This window comes from Anguilla rostrata, chromosome 8 (genome assembly GCF_018555375.3).
Source record: "Anguilla rostrata isolate EN2019 chromosome 8, ASM1855537v3, whole genome shotgun sequence".
In the NCBI taxonomy this organism is placed as follows: domain Eukaryota; kingdom Metazoa; phylum Chordata; class Actinopteri; order Anguilliformes; family Anguillidae; genus Anguilla; species Anguilla rostrata.
In genome coordinates, this window is record NC_057940.1 from 6,935,930 (window position 1) to 6,953,697 (window position 17,768).

Genomic DNA, 17,768 nt, shown 5'->3' on the forward strand with positions numbered 1-17,768 from the left:
GAACATTCTCAGGTCGGACCACCTCTGCGAGAGTCATCAGCTTCAAGCGCACCGAATGCACGTATGCAGGTGGTCGGTGTGACCCGATGTGATTCACTTAAGATCATAAAAGCCCTTGTTGTGGGGGCTTTAAAGACCCGGGGGTCGAGATGACTTCGCCCTTAAGTGCATTCCTCGTCGCTGGGTGATTTAAAGCAGGGGTGAAAGTCATTTCCTCCTGTGTTTTTTTTTGTGATTAAATTGTCTGCGACTCTGATGACAGCGCACGTTTTTTTTTTTGTGATGTCAGACTGAGGTCCGCCCGTGTCACAGAGATTCCCAAAAGACGTCCACCAAGGGGAGTGCAGGAAGTGGCCCAGCCTTCTCTTCCCGGTGAATCCACGCGGTGCGAATTAATCACGAACTAAAAAAGGGGTACGCAGAAATCCTTTTTCCCCTTCCAGAGTGACGATACTGTGGTGCTACAATTCTCAAAACTGGTCGTTTTTCCAAGTAAAGTCTGAATATGGAGAAAGATTTTTGAAATATTTAGAAACGTACGTTCATGACGAAAAGCGGATCTTCCCATAGTCAAATGACCACAAACCACAGCGACCAAAGAGGAACTCAAAGAATTTGCACTTATTTCATACCAAAATACATGAAGACCAACAGAGAGGCAAGCTGGTAATCTGATAAGCAAGCAGACAGACAGACAAACAGACAGATATATGACTCACCTCACACTTCAAATGACAGCTATACTGTATGTCATGCAGCTATACGCTGAATGTGTCATACGGCACGAAAGGCTTGGCATGAGTGAGAAACAGTAAAATAGAAAAGATATTGTTAAGCGTGGCAAAGGGAATTATTATTTTTTTTTTTACATCACTCCTGTGTCAAACGAACACATGGTTAATTCAACAAACAAAAAAAGCCCCTTGCCAACACTGGCGGAAAAGATGATATGTAATCTGTCGGGTGACTGCCAGAAAAGAGAGAGAGAGAGAGAGAGAGAGAGATGAAAAAAAGTGGTGAGTCAGTAATAGTGAGTGAGATAGTAGTGGAGAGAGGGAGGAGGGAGGAGGGAGGGAGAGAGGTATAATTACAGTCAGGGAAAGAGAGAGTGAGAAGTCCAGAGAGAGCGAGAGAGAGAGAGAGAAAGAGAGAGAGAGGGAGAGAGCATTAACCCAGCCCACTTCCACAAAACCATTCAAGTCCTACAGACTGAGCACTACTAGACTTCTCCAGAGCTCTGAACATCCCTGGGGCAGCAGAGAAGCAGAGTATCCCGCGCGCCGCTCAAACTTTCCGGAGGACCGGACGAGACCGCAGAAGGACGAGACCAGACCTGTAAATCTCTCAGCTCCAGCCTGCCGTTCTTCCTGCCAAAAAAAGAAAGAAAAAGAAAAAAAAACAAACAAAAAAAAAAAACTTCTTCAAAGCAGGATTATACTTTTTTTTTTTTTTAAAGAAAATTTACTTTTTGATTCGATTAACTGCAACAACTTTTTTTTCTTCTTCTTCTTCTTCTTGCTTGTCACACACATACAGGTAGACACAGGCACACACACACACACACACACACACGAACACACGTGCACACACACACAGACACACGCGTACTGCGCGCACACACAGTTTGTAAATTTTAACTCAGCCAGCGTTGGCGCTCCGCGGCGGTAGCGGCAGAGCGGGAGAGGCGTCAGCTGCGTTCGCCAGTCGCTTCTGTCAGCGCCGCTCGTCAGAGTCTCCAGGGCACCTCCCACCGAGGATGTCTTCATTGGCCCTGTTGAGTGGAATGTTGTTGCTCCTCTCCGGGATTTCGGCTGCGGGCTGCTCCCCTGCGCCTCCCGGCTCGCCGTCAGAGGAGGCGGCGGCGGCGGCGGCGGCGGCGGGTGGGGGCGGGGCCGAGGGGAGCCCGTCGGCCACGGCCTGCCCGTCCTGCGCCCTGGCCCGGCTCCCCGAGGAGCCGGCGGCTCGGCCGGACATGGTGGAGGCGGTTAAGCGGCACATCCTGAGCATGCTGCACCTGAGCGAGCGGCCCAACATCACGCGGCCCGTGCCGCGCGCCGCCCTCCTCAACGCCCTGCGGAAGCTGCACGTGGGCCGCGTGGGCCAGGACGGCAGCGTGGAGATCGAGGACGAGGGCCAGCGGCACGCCGAGATCAGCGAGCAGGCCGAGCAGACCTCCGAGATCATCACCTTCGCCGAGGCCGGTGAGTCCCTCCGTCCGTCCGTCCGTCCACACGGGTGTATAAAGCGTGAGAATGTGTGGTGCTGTGTGCGGTACGTGGCCGATAAGTGGCCAGCGTCCGTCCGTCCGCCCGTCTATCTGTCCGTCCGTCCGTCCGTCCACGCGGGTGTTGAAAGCCCGAAACGCGCGATGCTGCGTGCGGTAGCCTACGCGGTCGGGCGCGAACCCACGGCCGAGCTGAGGGAGCTGTCAGATGGGTCCGTGAGCGCAACGGGTCTTTCGAGGAAAAGCTCCCTGACAGGATGATTGGTCGGTTTAAGGAGAGGCTGATGCCAGAGGTAGCAGCAGGAATCTTGATTCCCCCAGCAGATGTTAAGAGATTAAGGGAAACCTGTTGACATGAAGGGAGAACGGCTCCACGGGATGGGGACGGCGGTAACTAAACACATCCATCCCCCTCCTTTTCGCGGGACCGGCTTACCTCTCGCTGTTTAAAATAACCGGACAGCCTTCATCTGTGAAGCCCCCTTTTTTTTTGGGGCATACACTACACTCATACACTTGGGCTCAGGCTAGCGTACATGCTGTAAAACAGTTTACTGTCATTCCCTGCAGCAATTTTACACTTCCTAATAGCGCTCAGAAGTTGTAGAAATTTCCACCTTCTTTCCCAGGCAGTTAAAACTGACAATGGCAAACTGCAGCTCGTGATGTGTGAAATAACTTTGCTTCTGGTGCTCTGAAATGTCCTGTCCTTAAACTACTGTGCAAGGTTTACCCAATGCACCCAGCGTGAGGTGCTTTGATCCTTAGTGCAATTCGGCTTACATAACACTCTCGAGCTGACTTTTAAAATAAAAGCACGGGATGTAGAAGTTAAAATTTTATAGGACCGTTTGTTCCGTTGGTCGGGATAATTTCCTCTCGTTTGATCGATCGCAAGAAAATCACCTTACTTTGTGAAATTATTGCTCGGTAGGTCTGTGAACATTTACACGAACAAAGAGTGCCAACATCCTCGTGCTCGAGACTTCAGAGGGACCTTATGAAAAAAGTAGACTGTAACGCCGGAGGAGATAAGTCATTATAGTGAGGGACGACTATATTTAGCCTCTTTCTCTTTCCGAAGGTACAAAATTGGAACGCGAAGCTCAGGACGTGCTCGAACGATGAGTTTTTTTTTTTGTGCCGAGCTCACGCCTGCATTCTTTTAGATTTTTTTTTAGCGATAGCCTCTTCTCCCTCAGGTGTGATGTCGGGCGGGCTGTTATGGAGCGCGTTAAACTTAGCGGTGCGGAGTGTTCCCGTTTGCGACACACTTTCTTCAGAAAGACGCCGGCGATGTCATCCGACATCCGTGCGCGGACTGGTGCTTACTGTACCTTGTCACTTTCGGAACAGGCTTAATTTAAACAGAGAGTCTTTGGAGAGCAAAAAATGAGAGCAATATGAATCAAAAGAAGGGGACCGTCACACAAAGAATTAGGGGGCGGGGGGGGTCGAAGGCGGAGGGGGGGGGGGTTGTTACTTCCAATAAAATAAAGCCTGTAGAACTGAAACGTGTTGATGTCAAAACCAAGGCGCAGTTTACTTCTGTTGGACAGACACTGTGAATGCGCTTCTTCAACAAACGTCTAAAAACACTTTACAACAGGAAATTCCCAGATCGAGATACCCACAGGAAACCAGGAAGTACACGAGACAAGCATCGCCATCAGGAATGAATTCGAAGCGATAATTATACAATTAACACATTAAATGCTGACTGAACATGGATTAAAAAAAAACATAAAAAACATTCATTTTCCCCAACCCTCCCGTTTCCAAACACACTCAAAAGTTGGCTGTGCGTAAATCGCACAGAGAACGCTCGTTGAGTTGACCGCCCTTCCGTAACGAGGACATCAGCCGCACCGTCTTCGCGCGAATTCCTCAGGATGCGTCGTTAAAACCCCCCCCCCCCCCCCCCCCCAGAATCCCCGCGTTCGCTCCGGTGGAAGGGCGCCAGCAGCCAACCGCAGAAGACTTCCACGAGTTCGCCGCTATTCTCCTGTCCCTTCAAAACATCCGGCCGCCCTCTTTTCCGTCGGGCCGAGGGACAGCGCCACGGGTTTGGGGACGGGGGGGCGGGGGGGGACCTATTTACTCTCGTTCCAGCTTTTCCGCGACGCGCTGTGATGCGGGTCCTTTGCCTGGAGATAATAACGGCTGTCTGGCGTCCGCTCGGCCAGTAATGATAGCATGGGAGCGACGGTCAGGAAAGAGAAGCTCCTTCCCGTATTCGGCTCAGCCGAGGGCGCACGCAAGCAAACTTACTTCGCTTTAATTCAGAGCGAACACTTTTTTGTGTGTGTGTGTGTGTGTGTGTGTGTGTGTGAGACAGTGCACGAAATTTGTCGCTCAGCTGTAGCCTCGTCGGGCAGGGCGGGTAACGACAAGCGCCACCAGGGTGCCTGCTGGATGTTCCCCTCTTTTTTTTACTGCTGTGTGATTTATACACTCTTCTAAATCTACAGCATGCGTGCGCGCGCCCGTGTGTGTGTGTGTGTGAGGAACCTCAGCGGTCCTGCGTGTGTAGGCGGTAGGCGCCGGGCGCCAACGTTCGGCACGTTTTAAACTGTGGTTTGGAAATGTACGCCAGTGCATTAAACAGGAATGCCAACAACACTGCACGCATAGTAGGATTAGCATTCATTAAAAACCACACTGCCAAGTAACACTGGTGTTACAATGATCATACCGGATAATAACACCACCCTGACCTCGCCCCCCCTTTAATTGGACTGGGTGTCTATCAGCGTTTCTGTGTAATGGAATTCCATTGGAATTGCACCATTGGGGATCATCAAAACACAAAAAATGTTTTCTGTTTTTTAGTGTTCACTGATTAAAAGAAAAATCTAATAGCTGTCTCCCATTACTGTACATGTGATACTGAAATGAAAACACTGGAGGAAGGAGCACACAACAGAGACAGGGGCAGCTGCGTTTCCCCCACGCCGCTGCACCAGTGTTTCTGTCCTCTATTTCTTTTGCTAGATAATTTCTTCATAACACGGAGGACCAGAGCCTCTGCTCCACATGGAGCTCGGGAGTAACCTTGCTTGTTTGAATGGTATCAGTTTTATTGTGACTCAAAACAAGTCCCGGCTGCACTCCGCTGTTTTAAAACTCAACCGTGGGGAAGCCAAACTCAAGAGCGTGCTCAAGCGAGAGCGAGGGAGAGAGAGAGAGAGAGAGAGAGAGAGAGAGAGAGAGAGACTGGCTCCCACACAGGACAACAAATTAATGCAAAACAACTCAAACAATGAGGCTGACCTCTCTGCTATAAAGAAGGCCAGTGAAGTAGAGCTTCACGTTCTTGGGCGGTCTCTTATTTCACAGTTACCCTAATGTGATCTCATGGGAAAATAAAGAAAATTAAATCACTTAACCAATGTGTTATTTCTAATTATCTCGGCGAGCGACTTAAAAACACCACCATTGATATCACCTTCGAGAGAAAGCATCGGGTTAGAATACCTTTTTTTAAAATATTTATCAAATAGTTCAGGTGTGGAAGTTCTCACTGTTCATATGACATGATGCTTGATATTTAAGTAAGGATATAAAGTTTTAATTAACAGCGGGTATTCATTACCGCTGCGCTGGGTGTACTGTTACACGGAGAATGAAAAAAAAAAAAAAAAAATAGCTTTAAGTTTGAGCTCTCGTGTAACACACACCCACAAAACTCCGAGCTAAGTTTCAAAAGCTGGTATCCACCTAATCCTCTGATGAAGAAAGAGTCTATGACGACACGTTCTGTCACAGCCTGCTTACATAAATGTGCATGACAATGCCTCTGGGCTATAAATAGGCTTTGAATGAACTGCAGATTTAAAAAAAAAAAAAAAAATTGACCTACTCAAATATTTATGAAATTAGGAGAATTAACGATGTGCAGGGGGATGAGTTCCAGCCGAGCCAGCCCACAGGACCGTAGGCCAGGCGTAATTGCTTCATTCAATGAAATGCAGGTTCCGGTAATTGCTTTGGGCTGTGCAGCCAGTGGGAGGAGGGTCCGTGGGCGGGGGCTACCTGTGTGAGGCCTCTCCTTATTGGACCGAAGCTTTGAAGGCTGGTAAAGGGAGAGGGAGGGGGATAAAGAAAGAAAGAGAGACAGAGAGAGATAGAGAAAGAGAGAGAGAGATGCTTGCCAATTTCACAGCCGTTTGCTCTCCCGAACGAAGTCATAAATTAGACGCGACGTCGCTAGCGGAATTCTGGCGTGCGCGCCGGTCCTTCCGTTGCCGTGGCACCCCGGCTCCTGTTGCTCATAATCGCTCGGATTTGTTTACGGTCGCGCCCGTGGGACATTGCGCAAAAGTCGAGATGAAAGGGCCTACAAATTGCGAGCAGTCGGTCGTTAGCGTGCCCCGCCACTGAAGGGGGGGAAAAAACCCCCGCGACATGTGTTCCTCATCCCCGCTGACCTGGCGGGGCAGTTATGGGGAGTTTTGCAACTGAAAGTGATGCTGGGTGCTGAGTCACCATCGCTGGCAAACCCAAGATCGGGGTCGTCCAACATTATCTGAACTGGGCCGGTGCGGGTGCAGGGTGCAGGTTTTTCGTTCTAGCCCAGCTCCGTGATTCCACCTGATTCAACTAATTAACTAATCGTGGTCTTTGATCAAGACCTTGATAAGTAGAAGCAGGTCTCTTAGTGTTGGGCTTAAACAAAAAAAACACCCAACCTGACCCTCTTTGGATAAGAAGAATCACAGTCAAGTGTCCTCTAAACCAGGGATCTCAAATCCAGATTCTGGAGGGTCTACTTGTTTTCTATGTGTTCCTGCACTTGTATGCTTCATTCAAGTCTCTGATTGGCTAAAGAGTCTGCACACCTTTCTTTTCGAGGCCTAAACTGGCTATTGATTGAAAGGAGATCACAAGACTGTGGGCCCCCAGGACGGGAGTTTGAGACCCCTATGCCAAATCGCTGCTGTCCAGAACATCATAGGGACTGAAACCAGAACAAGCCCACAAAATGTGCGCTGTCCTTTTGAGCTACGTCGCTTAGAAGTCCCGCAATCCTGTTTTTAAAAGGTGCACATCTACTAATGTTACTTCATTTTTTTAAACATTTTTTTTAAACTTTTGTTTTTAGTATGGCTATTAAGTTGCAAGGCCGCAATATTTTAATTCCATTCTTATTTTCCCAGCTTGACAGTGTACTTATCCAGAAGGGAACTGTGTATTCTGTGCTCATCGATCGGTTTTTATAACCCAAGGACTTTTCTCAATGAAAGATATCAAATCAGAAATCAAGTCAAACATTGACCATGTGTCCACATTAACTTCCACTAGAAGGTCAATCAATTGAAACTTGTTGTCGTTCCATGAGAAACATAGTGCCCTCGAGCAAGCAAACAAACTTATATTCGCAAAAGAACTGCACAGTATAATTTAAGCTAAAATTCCAATGCAACTATTCAGTGTAAAATCATGGAAGTAATCTATTCGTTTGGGTTCTCACTGCCTGGTGTCACTGTAGTTGCAGAGTTTCACTCAAACATAGCATATTTTTCATATTTTTGATGGCGGTTTTACAGCGTCATCAGTGACAAGAACACCTCATTGGACATTGCATGAACATTAACATCTTTTCTCATTCGCACATGCATGAATTGATGAAATTGCTATTTTGCAAAAAAGAAGCGAGCGACTTTGTGCACTGGTGCGATTTTCAGCCCCTTCACGAAATCCCTTTGCTATAAGCTGTACTAGGCAGTGTAAACATCTATCACGTCCCACAGAAGGCTAATGAAAGGTTGAATTACCACTTTCTGAGAACTCAGCCCACCCCCCCCCCCCCCCCCACCCCACACACCTCTTCACCACCACTGTGTCATGTCCAGGTTTATGCATATGCAGCCCATCAAATGGTGAGGGAAAGTTCTGTGTGTTTCTGTGCTACCAGGGAGAGAGGGGGAGGGGGGGGGGGCGCGGGATGGAGGGGATGGGGGGTGGTGGGGGGGGGGAGACAGGAGCCAAAGAGGTACAGTATGGATCTTTTTCGGAGTTGGCAGGCGGCTGAATGGATGTGCAATGCGATACGGGCCCAGCGTCGTTTCCCTCGCTCTTCCCGAACTGTTGCAACCCTCATTCGATCGCTCGTCTCGCCCGCTGCTTCCTGCAGGGCTTGGCGATCGTGCCCGCGCTCATGTAACTCAGCACAATGAGGCCCCGTCGTAATCGCCAAGAGCGTGATCACCGCCATTGTCGTCGCCGTTGCCATTAGTGTCTTAGCACGCTTTTTAAAGAAAAAAAAAAAGAAAAAATCCATCACAGCCGTAAAGGTGAGGTATGGTTTGGAGTACGTCCAGGTTTGGAACGTTCGTGCATTCACGTGCGCACCTTGTTTGGGTGAGGTGACTCATTTATGGTGTCACACCAACCAGACAACAGCGTGGCCTATGATCCTATAGCCAGGAGGGCCTACCAAAATTAGTCAATGCATGCTGAGTGGACTTTCAGTCAAAGATACGTCACAAACATTGCTGCAGCTTTCTATTAACTTGTAAGAAAAATAACACATCGATACTTCTGTGTGCTACCTCAAATCCCAGTGGATGGAAAATGTTAGTGAGTTTGGCAATTTCTCACTGAAGGCCCTGTATACACTTGCCTGCCCTTCTAAATACACGCCTCTTGTAGTTCATGTTTGATTATTAGAGGTGAGAGAACTAAAGCACGAGAGACGGAGAGAGAGTGGGACAGAGAGAGAGAGAGAGAGAAAGAGAATGAGAGCAAGAGAGAGTGTCAGAGAAAGGGAGTGAGAGAGAGAGAGAGAGAGAGAGAGAGAGAGACAGAGAAAGAGAGTGAGAGAGAGACAGAGAGAGAGAGAGAGAGAGAGAGAGAGAGAGAGCCGTCTCCACAGGCCAGGGGAAACGGAGGAGGTTACGTGACCGCTGGCACGGATGACCTTTGGCACACATGCAGCACTTGTGTCCCGGGCGGTGGCACCTCCAAGTACCCTCCTCGGGGACCGCCAGGGCCACTTCAGCCATTCCAGATGCCAGGGCAGCTGTCCCCTCCAGCCCCCCATCCCGGGAATGCTCCGCTCCTCCCCGTCACTCAAATCCTCAGAGTCCCGTCAGCGCCCAGCACGGGGGTCTTGAGCGGTTCGTTGCCCACCGAGTGGTTCTGATTGCGGGTACGGCGATACGGCACCACGAAACCAGGGCTGCATGACAGAAGAGGCCATGAGCAGAATGACCCAAAGATAGTAAGCTCCTTATTCAGGAGCGAAGGATTTTCATGATTGCTGCTGCTAGAGAGAGAGAGAGAGAAAGAGAGAGAGAGAGAGTGAGAGAGAGAGAGGGAAAAGGAGAAAGGGAGAGAGAGAGAGAGGGAGAGAGAGAGGGAGAAGGAGAGAGGGAGAGAGAGAGAGAGAGAATAAAACAAATGAAGCTTTCAGCTGTGTGGGCAGTGCCCCTTTTGTTTCCTGCTTGTGATCGTGTTTCATCAACGAACAAGTCAGGCACAAAGGGAAGGAAACTCAATCCTTTTTTGCGATAAAAAAGAGTTATGTGCAGTTATGAATGCGCAGAGAGCACTTGCTTTCAAACTCTGGACCACTCTGCGCTCCTAAAGAAGAGTTATAGGCAGTTATGCGTGAGCAGAAGGGCTCGCTTTCAAACTCCGGTACGCTCAGTCAGTACACTCCTAAAGATGTTATAAGCAGTTATGAATGAGCAGAGCACTTGCTTTCAACTCACTTTCAAACTCTGGTGCACTCAGCGCGCTCCTGGCCAGTAAGAACAGTGTGCACTTCTGTGCAAGTGCAAGTGTTTGCTTTCTAACTCGTCGTTCGTCAGCTACGTGGAGTGAATCAGGAACAACGTCACATAAGGAGCTGGGAGTAGAGAAGTGGAGGGGAGGTGGTGTGCACCTGGAGCTGCCTATCAGCAGTCGCCTGCTAAGACCCAGCAAGGCATTTTTTGTCATTTTCTGTAGGGGACATGAGTTTCGGGTCTTAATCTCAAGAACCATATATGTTCTACTGTGCTGAAACCTATACTACAACTGGCATTCAATAAAAATAAAACAAATCATGTATTTTTTAACGATTTTCACTGCAACACTTTTTTTTTCATCCAGGACCCTTTATTATAGAGTTATGGGGGAAAAAAAAAACTTTTATCTGCCAGGTCTCAGAAGGGTAGGGGCACTAGTGGAGGTTTTGGGGGGGGGGGGGTGTTTAACCACTATAATCGACATAAGGAGCAGGATTATTGAACACAACATAGATGGTTGGACGTGACAGGGAATCCCACTGATGGTTTGTTAACCTGTCAGGTCCTACTGCTGCTGCCCGCCCTCCCCCCACCCTACAGAAAGACATAATAGGAATGCTATTTTCCAGATTTCTGTCTGGGACAGCTGCGCAAACTGTACTCTCATGGCCTGGTTATTGAAAGTATACAGCGCATCTCTGTAGCCCATGGCTGCCCAACCCTGTTCCTGGAGATCTTTCCATCCTGTAAGTTTTCACTCCAACCCTAACAAAGCACACCGTATTCAACAGCTAGAGATTCTGTTGAGCTACTTAACCAGTAGAATCATGTGTGCTGAATTAGGGTTGAGAAATCTATGGGATGGTAGATCTCCAGGAACAGGGTTGGGCAGCCCTGCTCTAGCTGTTGAATGAAGGTTTTCACTCTAACCCTTTGTTAGGGTTGGAGTGAAAAACCTACAGGACTATAGCTCTCCAGGAACAGGGCTGGGCAGCCCTTCTCTAGCTGTTGAAAGAGGTGTGCCTCCTTAGAGTTGGGGTGACAACTTAATGGGACGGTCGGTAGATCTCCAGGAACAGGGTTTTGGACTGCCCTGCTGCAGGATCTCTTCTCTGCCGCTTTCAGAAGCGACCTCGCCGGCGAGGTTTTCGAGGCCAAACACCCCCTCGCCGAGTACGAGGGCCGCGCTCGGCTCCGGGGGGTCGCGGTTATAATGCCGTCACCTGACAGGGCACCCGAAAACGGAGGCGTGGCGCACCGACTCGTAGCGGCGAACCGTTCAAATACCGCAACAGTCGCAGCTGTGTTTGGACAGCTCCGCGATGGCTGTTTACTTTACGAGCAGACTAATGTTATGGCATTGTTACTGTTACGGCCTGCATTAAGGATGAAAAAATGTTTTCTTATCTCATAAAACAGCCCAGCGGCAAGAGTTGTGCGAGCGCCTCGGAACAAGCTGGAAAACGGCAGACCATAATGCCTTTTTAACAGTATTTACTGTATCTGTCTCAAAAAAAGTGGTGGTTCATGATAAATACTCTTCGTTGCTTACTCAGTTTGAGACCTGACGGAGCTCCTCTGTAAATTTTTTGCTGGTAACGTATCCTCTCGTCCACAGAACGACTGTTTACCTTTGTAAAATATATGTGAATAATTTCCCGAAGGCTCACGCATTTCATCATTTTCTATAACGTTCTCAGCGTATAAATAACTTTCTAGACAGTGGAATATGCTAAAAGATTGGATTCCATAAAATGGAAAATATAGGGCATATGCAAAAAGAAATAAAATAGATCTATGAAAGTTGGACTTCAGCTCAGTATGTTTCAGTTTTTTATGGTGTCCTTGAAATGCGGCCTTATCATTGGCTGAGGTCAGTGATTGTTCTCCTTACATTCTGCACATGCAGCCCAGCCCTGCCCTGTACTTTTTACTGGTTTCCAGGTCTTACTGTACAGGGTTACCTGAGAAGACAAGGTCAAAGGCGATACCTCTGGTCGCTTGTTAAACTCTCCATTATATCCTTTCAAAAGCAATTCTGTGGTGCAAATTCAAGAGAGACAGAGAGAAAAAATGGCTGCCTAATACCCACTTACGTGGACCGGGGTTAGATACTCAAGGGGCACATTAGGCTGTTTACAAAGATAGTATGACACATACTTTTGAGCGTATGGAATTGGATCACTCCAGGAAATTCCTGGTGAGAAGAAACCAATGAAACCTAGTATTACGTAAAGAGACAACCGATAGGCGATGCGCGTGATTACAGAGGGTTATTTACGCGAGTTTTTATCGCGCGATTATAAACGCACAATGGCGGGAGGGTAGAGGCACGCCTGTTGAGCCGTGAGCTGTTGGGACCAGAAATCGGCAGTTTTTTTTTTTTTTTCCCCTGAAACAGCTCCTCCAAAAGGGGGCCCACAAGGTCCCTGGTCCCACGGAGTCGTAGGATCAGATTCGGGGGGGGTGACTTTTTGGTGAATCCTTGGGCGAGGTTCTTTACCTCAATTAGTCCACTCCCCTCTCTCAAAAAAAAAAAAAAAAAACATCACATAAATGGATTACAGATTGTTTAAAACCGAACGCTGCAAGTTTAATAGCGCGTTGCAGTCCGCAGTCAAGTGCACGGTATTGGTAAAGCCCTTGTCATAATATGACACGCTTTGTATACACAGCGGCATACCAGAATCGTAGGTCCAGGAAATGTTTTGAGGGGGATAGAGGTGTTGACGAAGAACTGCAGACGGAGATGCTGACTGTAAAAGTTATTAGTGCAGACAAGTAGATAAGTGATTGGGGCTGGACTCTTGGTGTTTATTCCTCTGTCTTTTTTTTTCTTCTCCTTTGGCTTGAATTTGTTCAGCTGTTTTTCCTCCGCGAACATTTTTGGTGACGCACACTGTGGAAACAATGGACTCCACTGTGCCTTGCAGTCAAACAACCAAACTGCTTCCTTTTCCCTGTTAACATCTATGGCATGATGACTAATGAAAATAAGAAAAAGATCAGCAGCAACTCTAGTCATTGTAGAATTTGGCCACACAATGCTTGGCGTGAAAAAAAAATCAGTGCAGGTAATCCGCTTGTTGGCATGTTGGCATGGTTATCGGCACGTATCAGCAAACCATTAAATATTCCATCCATCCATCCATCCATTATCTATACACGCTTATCCTGGGCAGGGTCGCGTGGGGTGCTGGAGCCTATCCCAGTGCGCATCGGGCAAGAGGCAGGAACTTGACTTTTTACGGCACTTGACTTCGAATAGCCATGACGGTTTAAGGGCTACCAGTTAAAACTGGAATGAAATGGAAACGTGCTTAATGTCCAGATTGCTAACCGTCCTCTTCCCTCTCCCCTCTCCCTCTCCCTCCTCCAGGCGACTCCAGCGATTCCGTCAACTTCCACATGTCCAAGGACGGCAATGACCTGTCGCTGGTGGAGCAGGCCAACGTCTGGCTGTTCCTCCGGCTGGCCAAGGGCAACCGGAGCCGGGCCAAGGTCGCCGTCCGGCTCCTGCACCGGCAGGAGGGGCCCGACGGGCGGGCCCAGGAGGTCTCCGTCGCGGAGAAGACGGTGGACACGCGCCGCAGCGGCTGGCACACGCTGCCCGTCTCCGGCACCGTCCAGGCCCTGCTGGACCGCGGCGGCAGCACGCTGGGCCTCCGGGTGTCCTGCCCGCAGTGCGCCGAGGCCGGGGCCACGCCCGTGCTGGCCGACGCCCCCAAGCGGGAGCGGGAGCAGTCGCACCGGCCCTTCCTCATGGTGGTGGTGCGGCAGGCGGGCGAGCAGGGACACCGGCGCAGCAAGCGCGGGCTGGAGTGCGACGGCAAGATCCGCACCTGCTGCAAGAAGCAGTTCCACGTCAACTTCAAGGACATCGGCTGGAGCGACTGGATCATCGCGCCGTCCGGCTACCACGCCAACTACTGCGAGGGCGACTGCCCCGGGCACGTGGCCAGCATCACCGGCTCCTCCCTGTCCTTCCACTCCACCGTCATCAGCCACTACCGCATGCGCGGCTACGCCCCCTTCACAAACATCAAGTCCTGCTGCGTGCCCACGCGGCTGCGCGCCATGTCCATGCTCTACTACGACGACGAGCAGAAGATCGTCAAGAAGGACATCCAGAACATGATCGTGGAGGAGTGCGGCTGCTCGTAAGGCTCCGCCTACGGGGGCCTGGGCCGCGGGGGGGGGGGGGGGGAACGATCGGTACATGAATAAACGTACATTTTTAAAAAATGAGTCAAAATTGACGACAAAAAAAAAGTTATAAAAAAAGACAAACGGAGGATGGACGATTGACTTTGCCAACGGTCCTCTTGGAAGGAGACTCACAAAAAGTGTTGTTTTTTTAATTATTATTATTATTATTATTTTGAGACTCGCTGACCCGACGCTGATTTGTTTTCAGTCGTTATTGAACCTTATGGGGGGTATCTCTGTGGCACTTTCATATTAAAAAATTAAAAAAAAGAAAAGAAAAATAAATAAATACATAATATATTTTTTTTACAAAAAAAAAGGGCGCAAGAAGAAGAGAGAATATTTATGTTGCGGAGGTGTGGTGCGATCCCCTCTTCTCTGCACTGCAAACGAAAAAAGACCGCGTCGATGAGGTGCCTGAATAATCTCAAAACTATGCAACTTGTCAAGTATTACGATGTGATTTTGTTTTTTTTTTCGTTCGTTTTTTGCTTTGGAATTGTTTACCTTTTCAAACTAAGAGGAAGACTTTTTAATACTTTTTTTCACGTTACATTGTTTTTGTTGTTGTCGTTGAAAGATACTTGAAAGAAACAAGTTTGACCAGCTGCTGGAGCCAAACATTTGTCGATTTATTATTATTATTATTATTATTATTATTATTATTATTATTATTTCTTGCCATTATCATGTTTTGTTTTTGAAAAACGTTCTGAACGTTGACATTTTGCACTATAACAACATTGTGTTCAGCCTATTCAAAGTTTTTAGAAGGGGTGTGGCATTTCCGAATGTACAGAATTACAGAGCACATACAGTACGTGAATGAAGGGAAGGAGATGTAGAGAAAGAAAGCAGAAGAATATTCACACATTTCTTAATATTATACTTCACTTCGGGCAACACCAAAGAGTTTGTGTAAGTGAAATCGAGAGGCCATTTTAGTGTAGTTATTTTTGAAGAAGACCAGCTCTGTAGAGCATCTAGTCTTTTGTTATTTGTCCTCTCGTGTGTGAGAGTGAAAACTGACCTGCCCATTGCTCCCCCACCACCACCCCACCACCCCAAATCTTGGACCCAAGCACATTGTCCTAATGTTCTCATTTATTATTTGAACACGGTTCATTGATGAGAAACAAAAAGCACTTATGACCAACATGCGTGTGTGTATGTGTGTGTGTGTGCATTTGTGTGTGTTTGTCTGTGTTTGTGTGTATGTTTGTGGAGGGGACTGGGGGTAATTAAAATAAAACTTTTGAAACCATTTCAGAAACCACTTATCCATATTTTCGTTCTTTTAAAGAACATATTTCTTGTTGTGGTTGCTGCAAGCATTAGAAGGACTCATCCTTGGCCGATCGCCATTGTTTCCAGCAACATGTTATTTCCTGACTGATTTAACCCCTTTAAGGACAGAGGTCACAAATATGTGATTGGAATGTTCTTAACTGAACATTCTAATGCTGATGTAACAATCAATACTGCTAAATTGAGTTCTAGAGCATGGACATAGAATATTGAAAAACATTCCAAAAACCTATTCTTCAAAGGGATAGAAGAGCTGCTTTCCACCTGCATTTCCTTCATTCAACACTGTACCATTGTCAATGTCTTATGTAAAGCAAATTAAATCTTTACGACATAAAAAAGTGGAAACATATAATTTGTGAGGATGATCCTGACATGGATATTGTACAAAAAAAAGTAATGATGAAAACCTGGAAAAAAAAAATGATAAAAAATTACAAAGAGAAAAAATTAAAAAAACATGGTTGTATTTGTTTTATTTTCTCAAGGCGAACGAAACAACACTGAAGAACGTGTTTGGACTGAGATAAAAAAAAATAATGCTTTGTTTTATTCTGTATATACAGAGATACAGATACTGATCTGTTGCATTGCTTTGATGTACAATTCAAAAAAATGCTTGTGGCTATGTTTTTTAATCTAATTTATTTTATAGTGTTTTTTCTTCATTAAAGCTAAAGGGTTGTACACTAATGCATGTTTTGTGTTATTCATTTTAATCTGGTTTCGAGTATGCCCTGCGATAGATTGGCAGCCTATCCAGGGTGTATTCCTGCCTCTCGCCCGATGCATGCTGGGATAGGCTCCAGCACCCCCCGTGACCTTTCCCAGGATAAGCGGGTATAGATAATGGATGGATGGATGGTTTTGAGTACCATTCCATTTGTGCCACATATGTTGCACGTGTGGCATTAATCATTATATGATTACCTGCATAAATCATGTGGCCTTCAAAACAAGAGTTTGCAACTTGCTGAATGAAGTTGAGTTACCTATCAATTGTAAAATTATACCCAAACACTAAGAATGACACATAATTATATCACTCGGTTTCAATAAAAGGTGTATGCAGGATTTTTTAGCCTTGTTGTGGTCCTGTGTTTACAATCAAAGAAGTCTCCTCCACTGTGTTCAAACGTGCCCACTCACCCCAAGCAGGCCACCCATCTTTAGCCAACTAGAAACTTAACATAGCTAGCTGCATAGCTAGATATAATGTTATGTACAGGTCCAGCAGAAAACAAGCCAACTCCATTTTGCTTTTCATCCCCTTGGCAAACTTCAGCTGATGCCACCCACTGAGAAAAGCATACATTACATTACATTACAGGCATTTGGCAGACGCTCTTAGCCAGAGCGACGTACAACAAAGTGTATAACCATAACCAGGAACAAGTATGATGAAAACCCTAGAGAGAAGTACCGGTCCAAGTGCAGGGAACAACCGCATAGTTCAACTTGGACCCTGAAGGTTAAACTGTTTAAAAGCAATTCCAAGGTTACCTCCAGTTTTTGAACGAGCCCTGTCGGTTTGCCATTTTGCTTCATAAACCGGAGGCTCTGTATCCAGGCCCACCCCTGACCATACAGAAAACAACGCCATGCCCAGAAACATCCCAAACACATTTTAGAATGACAAATGCAGGTAAAAGTGCATGAATTCCACTAAACCGCATAGCTCGCCAGTGCATCACAGATATGCCTTTGCATGGTTATTTTATAATATTTTCAAAGTAAAAATCCAACATAGAATGCCTTTAATGAATACGACATGGTGAAACACCCCCCCCCCCCATTTTTTTAATTTTAATTTTTTTTTCCATTTTCAGTATAAAATGAAATTTTTTGTTGGTTTAGTTAAATAAATGACTCATTATAGTACTCAGCTGGGGGGACGGTTCCAGAAGCAGTGGGCAACTGCTCATAACTCTTCGATTTCATTCCACCACCGGAGAAGGAAAAATTACAGGCAATGTCATTCAGGAAGCCAGGGCAGAACAGAGCTAAAATTGATGATGACAGACCATTTTATATTCAGAAGGGAGTACGTGCAACGTGCAGACTTTCTTCAAGCTGCCCTCTGTTCTGGGTAGAGGTGATGGACTGCTGTTATGCAAAGCAGCAGCCAGCAAAACCCATGGGAAGCGGTAGGGGTAATTAAAACTTTCATCGCGCTGCAAATAAAACCGGCAAGCCGCGTTTGCAGCCTCTGTGTTAAAAAAAAAAGAGGTGCTAATTGACTCAAAGTGAAAAAACTATCCCCCCGTTAACCTTGCTGAAAAGCTGCCCTG

At 47.2% G+C, this 17,768-nt stretch overlaps 1 protein-coding gene across 1 annotated transcript; it reads left to right on the plus strand.

The window, feature by feature from the left end:
• The first annotated feature begins 1,092 nt into the window (after nucleotides 1–1,092).
• Nucleotides 1,093–16,170, plus strand: inhbab (inhibin subunit beta Ab). Its single transcript, XM_064346130.1, has 2 exons — nucleotides 1,093–2,201; nucleotides 13,340–16,170. Exons 1-2 carry the CDS (start codon nucleotides 1,757–1,759, stop codon nucleotides 14,122–14,124), a joined length of 1,230 nt encoding a protein of 409 aa, XP_064202200.1. The 5' UTR covers nucleotides 1,093–1,756; the 3' UTR covers nucleotides 14,125–16,170.
• Nucleotides 16,171–17,768: the final 1,598 nt, after the last annotated feature.